Here is a 6,027-nt window from a genome sequence, read left to right as displayed (position 1 = left end):
TGTCATCCCTCCGGGGGAGAGGAGTGAGGATCAATGCAGGAGGCGGGGCTGGCCTAGACCCTGATAGGCTGACTATCACAGCCCTGAGGATCAGAGCAGCGCTGAGGTGCAAGTGTCCAAGGAGCAGCGCTGATTAAGCTTCAGCAGCAAGCAGTGACTCTACAGTGAGTAACCAGTATTTGGCACTCACACATACCCACTCAGTCCACATAGAGGGGGCCCCCCGAGGATTGTAGAATAAGAGACCTTACTGGAATAAAATTCCTTAGCCTACCTTGGGATAATAACCCTATTTATAAGGAGCAGGAAGCTAGAAAGAGTACTACAGAGTTGCCAATAGCTAATGCTGACATGTATTAGTAAGACTCATTTTATAAAGACTGGGTATTTAGGGACATTCCCTTGAAAAGTAACACTCTTGTCTTGAAGAGCTGTGCATATATCAACATATTAAAAACAGTGCCTACAGGAGATAAATCCTTAAGTTGAAACATTTTAGAGTGGAAAGTGAGGATCTGAAGAAGGATATTATTATTAACCTTACAGGAAACAAAACTTATTTTATAGTAAGTTTCCTCTGCAGCCAATGTGAGTCAGGATAATTTAATGCACACCGTCTTATGCTCTGGTGCCGTCCAATCTCACAGGAGATAAGGAGGAAAGAGTGAGGCGATATAATCGCAAAATTGGTTGATAGGTAACTGTATACGAATTGGACTTTGAGGACACATTAAGGACTACATTCGTAAGAGCTTAAAGTTCATCAGTGACTATAAAATCTATATAGAAGAAAAAGTCCAACACCAAGTTATATAAGGATATCATACTAACGTTTACAGATAATCTTTACACCCTATGGACTTATACTATATATTGTATGTCTAATGTAGTATTTTATGTAAATGTATACTGTTTAAATGTAATATACATCTCTAATGTAAAGTACTATTACCCTGATCATTTATTGATATTATCTGCTATAAACAAATTAACATTTATCTGTCATTAATTAATACTCACTTTAGCAGACGTTCAGGTTGTACATCGACAGCTGTACCTGACAAAGGAAGAACGGATTCGGGTGGTAAATTTGAGATAACCGTTGTTATATAATTCTTGCCTATCGATTATATATATATATAAAATATAGATTTGCATACTAACCATTGTAACCACACGAATAGTGGGCACGGTTTCCCAGACAACCTGTAACAAGTTTGGGTGGAGGCACATATTCTATTTCAATAACCCAATATCCTATCCATAAATAACACAGGGTTACATTTTGGAGGCATACTGCTGAGATTCGAGGGTTACATAGTAAGCAGTAAAAGGAAAAAAAAAAAATGGAATGTTTTAATGGGGATGAACTGTATTTATGGTGTGAGATTAAAGGGGTAGACCCAAAAAGGTGTTTTGCAGTGGGAGGAAATTTCTCAGAATTCACCGATGAGCACGTAATTAAGTAAGTTAGAACATTGTGTGGGATCATACAACCTCAAATAGTGGATAAATGGAGCGGAGAATTAGGGTTGGTATGTGCAATGCTTATAGAAACAGAGAGGGAGTTATACCCTAACCTGATCCCTGTGATGATGATTGCAGATTACAATACAGGGAGGAGATGGAGCATAATATGGCCAAGAACAAGAGAAACGGAGAATACCGGTATGCCGACACAAAAAGTTAGCTCTACTAAAGAAAGTAATGGGGGAGAGAGTAGAGGAGACCAGGATAATAATGAGGAAAAATGTGGGAGTCAGTTTGAAAACATTATGGAACGGGTAGTCACCCAATTAGAGAGATGGCATTACGAGGGAAGTTACAGGAGATTAAGAATTTTTTCTGGTATACAACCAGTACCTGCTGGGGAGGAACAATATGATGCATGGAAAGAGGCAGCAGTGCAGCAGACTGAAGAGTGGAAATGCCCTGATCACATAAAAAAACAGAGGGTAGTTGAAAGCTTGAGGGGACCTGCCATGGGGGTCATTCAGGCTGCTAGGAGGAGCAACCCCGATGCCACTTTAGATGTTTATTTTGAAGCATTAGACTATGCATATGGGACACTGGAAGACGTAGGAGATTTAATCTCTAGGCTCCATCATACATTCCAGGAGCCTAGGGAGAAACTAAGCACATATTTGTTCAGATTGGACAAACTTCTATATAAGATAGTGGAGAAGGATGGGATAAAAAAAGAAAATGAGACCACACCTTCAGTTAACACATGGAACGTGCAGACCGGGGTGTGAGGTGTAGGATGTGATGTACAGAGGGGGTTTGCTGAGTGTTTCCGAAATAGCGATATTTCCTTTCAAGATATGGAATATTTAATACTTGAGTTAGAAAAACGAAAATCAGTTTTCTCTCTAGGGGAATGGGACTTGGGAGTAGCCAAGGGGGCAGAACATCAAATAAAGATGACAGATGAAACACCTTTCCGAGAACGTTCCCGCCGAATTCCGCCTGCAGATTTTGATGATGTGAGATTACATTTAAAGGGGTTGCTAGAGAACCAGATAATAATAGAGTCACGAAGCCCCTATGCTTCTCCAATTGTGATCGCATGGAAGAAGAATGGTGATGTCCGCATGTGCGTTGACTACAGGACGTTAAATCAGAGGACGGTGCCGGACCAGTATGTGGTGCCGAGAATTGACGAGGCCCTAGATTGCTTACAAGGGAGTGCTTGGTTCTCTGTGTTGGACCTTCGAAGTGGGTTCTACCAAATACCCATGTGCCCCACAGATAGGGAGAAAACCGTGTTTATATGCCCCCTCGGGTTTTTTGAATTCTTAATGATGCCCCAGGGTATCAAGGGAGCTCCAGCCACTTTTCAAAGAACAATGGACCGGATCATGGGAGACATGAACTATAGGGAAGCTATAGTTTATCTAGATGATATAATAATATTTGGAAACACACTCGAAGAACATAACAAAAGGTTATTGAAAGTCCTTGATCGACTGGAAGAAGGAGGACTAAAGCTGTCATTAGACAAATGTCGACTGTGTCAGGAATCCGTGAAATATTTGGGTCACATCGTCAGCCGGCATGGAATAGCCACAGACCCTTCCAAAGTTGAAGCTGTCAATAATTGGCCCATTCCCACAAAACTGAAAGAACTGCGTTCATTTTTGGGATTTTGCGGGTACTACCGCCGGTTTGTGCCTAACTATTCTAAAATAGCGAAACCCCTGACCGACCTGACTAAAGGATACCCATCTACAGGTAAATCTTCAAAGAAATCTCCGCAAGAGCTCAAAATATATCACCAGCTTAATGAGCCATTTGGGAGCAGGTGGACCCAAGAATGTGAAGATTCATTTGTAAAACTTAAAATCTGTCTAACAAAGGCACCAGTATTGGCCTATGCTGACCCCCTGCTACCCTACACTTTACATACGGACGCATCCCTAGAAGGGATAGGGGGGGTATTATATCAGACCCAACAAGATCAGTTAAGGCCAGTGTCATTTGTAAGTCGAGGATTGTCACCCAGTGAGAAAAGGTACCCCGCTCATAAGCTCGAATTTTTAGCACTTAAATGGTGTATTGTAGACAAATTCCACTACTATCTCTATGGTGCGTCCTTTGCAGTACACACAGATAATAATCCGTTAACTTACATCCAAACCACTGCCCGACTAGATGCCACGGGACATAGGTGGTTATCTGCATTGGCTCTCTACGACTTTAAACTGAAATACCGGCCTGGTGTTAATAACACGGATGCTGACTCTTTGTCCCGAATCCCAAATCAAGTGGCTGGGGAGCAAAAAGAAGAATGGATAGAAGTGCCTGCTGGGGATGTCAAGGGGATGTGCCACCACATGAGAATGGACATTGAAAACTGCCACGAAATGGTTAGCAGTTTGGGGGCATCTGATAAAGTCCTGCCTCTTTCGTATTGTTGGTTAAGTATAGACGAGTTAGAAGGAATACCCAAGGTGGATCATAGAAAATTGCAAAGAGAACAATTGAAAGATCCTGAGATAGGACCTTTGTATGAAGAACTGAACCAACATGTCGCTATTTCTACTAATACTTCCAACACTTCCCGGGAAGCTCAATTGTTACAAAAGCAAAGAAACAGATTAATAATAAAAAATGGACTCTTATACAAAATTGATTCCAAGATGGGAAAAAGCAAGAAATTTCAGATAGTGCTGCCCTATAAGTATAGGAAGACCGTGATGCATGCCCTGCACGATGACCATGGCCATCTAGGAATAGAAAAAACATATGGGTTAGTGGCGGATAGGTTCTATTGGCCCAATATGCGAGTGGAAGTTGAAAATTACTGTAAATCATGTGGGAATTGTGTCCTACGAAAAACTTTACCTAACCAAGCAGCACCATTGGGACATATCCAAAGTGCTGGCCCAATGGATCTAGTATGTGTTGATTATCTAACACTAGAAGTTGATGCGGGAAAAAAATGCAATGTGTTGGTAGTTACAGACCATTTCACTCGATACGCACAAGCCTACGTGACACCTAACCAAAAGGCTCTTACCGTGGCCAACACTTTATGGGACAAATATTTTGTACATTATGGCCTCCCGAATAGGTTGCACTCGGATCAAGGAAGAGATTTTGAGAGCAAGTTAATTAGGGAACTCTGCGATATTTGTGGCATAAAAAAATCTAGAACCACACCTTATCACCCCCAGGGTGACCCTCAACCAGAGTGGATCAACCGCACATTGCTAAATATGTTGGGTACATTAAATCCATTAGATAAGAGTAAGTGGAAAAAACTAGTACATGCCTATAATTGCACAAAGAACGAATCCACAGGGTTATCACCCTACTTCTTAATGTTTGGAAGAGACGCTAAACTTCCTGTAGATGTGTGTATGGGAATCAATCCAAATCCTAAATCACCCATTTCCCACACAAAATATGTAGAGAATCTTAGGAGTGAATTGCAAATGACCTTTGAATTAGCCAATAGGACTGCTGACAAACTTGCACTAAAAAATAAGACTATATATGATCGAAGGGTCCGCAATCAGGAATTGGCTCCTGGAGATAGAGTACTCCTCAGGCAATTAGGGGTACCTAGGAAATTCAAGATAGCTAATCGGTGGAAGGAGGAACCCTATGTAGTGGTGGAAAAGTTTTCGAATTTGCCAGTGTACAAAATTATGCCAGAAGATGGGCCTAATAAAGTGTATACTTACCATAGGCAACACTTGCTTCCTATTGGAGATGAAATTCGATTAGGTAACTTTCAGCCTTCAGGTGTCGTGACTCCTGAAAGAAAACCTCACGAGAAGACGAAAAAACAAAAAATCAGCCACTTGGATCTAAGTGATACTGAAGAACATGACGTTGAGAATGAGGGACAAGGATACTTCTATATGGAAAATCTTCCTCAAATAGAATACTTACCTGAGATCCCGCCAGAAAGAGTAGGAAGTGTAAGGGATAGTACTAACAATTGTAAAACTAATAATGAACTTCCTATAGACAGAGGTGAGGAAAGTATACAAGAAAGCTGCTCTGCTTATGAAGATGGTGATGTGGAAAAACTAGGGTGTAGTACAAGGCCCAGAAGGAAAATAAAGCCACCCCTGATTTTGACATATGATAGTCTGGGGGAACCTAGCAGTGTAACTAGATTAATACACCCCAGCATAGTTCTTAATTGGCCCTACTTTGGGTACTCTGGGACTGGGGAATAGTATTGCTAATAGAAGTCACTCGCATGAGTATTGAGTATGGTAATCTACTTACTGGACTTACATAGATTACCAGGGGGAGAGTGTAGCCCTATTATTATAGGCTAACATATGAGTATGTACACATCAGGGGGAGGGTACACATATACATTAAGAGTGCTGCCTGGCACCTTGATGTAATTAGACCTAATGTGGTAAATTGTATATATATATGTATGTATTTATTGTATAGATTGTGAGGGGGGTGGGCAAGACCACCGCATAGACAGTGCTTGATTTTTTACACATTGGCAACAGGAGGAGACTCTGGAATATGCCAGAAGCTGCGCGAGCT

The 6,027-nt window shown here is 41.3% G+C and overlaps 1 protein-coding gene across 1 annotated transcript; it reads left to right on the top strand.

The window, feature by feature from the left end:
* Positions 1-1,670: 1,670 nt before the first annotated feature.
* LOC148508462 (paraneoplastic antigen Ma1 homolog) lies at positions 1,671-2,255 on the top strand. The gene has a single exon (XM_088444516.1). The coding sequence runs from the start codon at positions 1,671-1,673 to the stop codon at positions 2,253-2,255; it is 585 nt and encodes a 194-aa protein (XP_088300642.1).
* The last annotated feature ends 3,772 nt before the right edge of the window (positions 2,256-6,027 follow it).

The sequence above is a fragment of the Taudactylus pleione genome, unplaced genomic scaffold (assembly GCF_031769625.1).
Source record: "Taudactylus pleione unplaced genomic scaffold, aTauple2 ptg000366l, whole genome shotgun sequence".
Lineage (NCBI taxonomy): Eukaryota > Metazoa > Chordata > Amphibia > Anura > Myobatrachidae > Taudactylus > Taudactylus pleione.
This window is presented reverse-complemented; position numbering and strand designations above follow the sequence as displayed.

Excerpts from the sequence above, each read along its gene's own strand:
- LOC148508462 (XM_088444516.1), top strand. The coding sequence starts at position 1,671 with ATGCCGACACAAAAAGTTAGCTCTACTAAAGAAAGTAATGGGGGAGAG.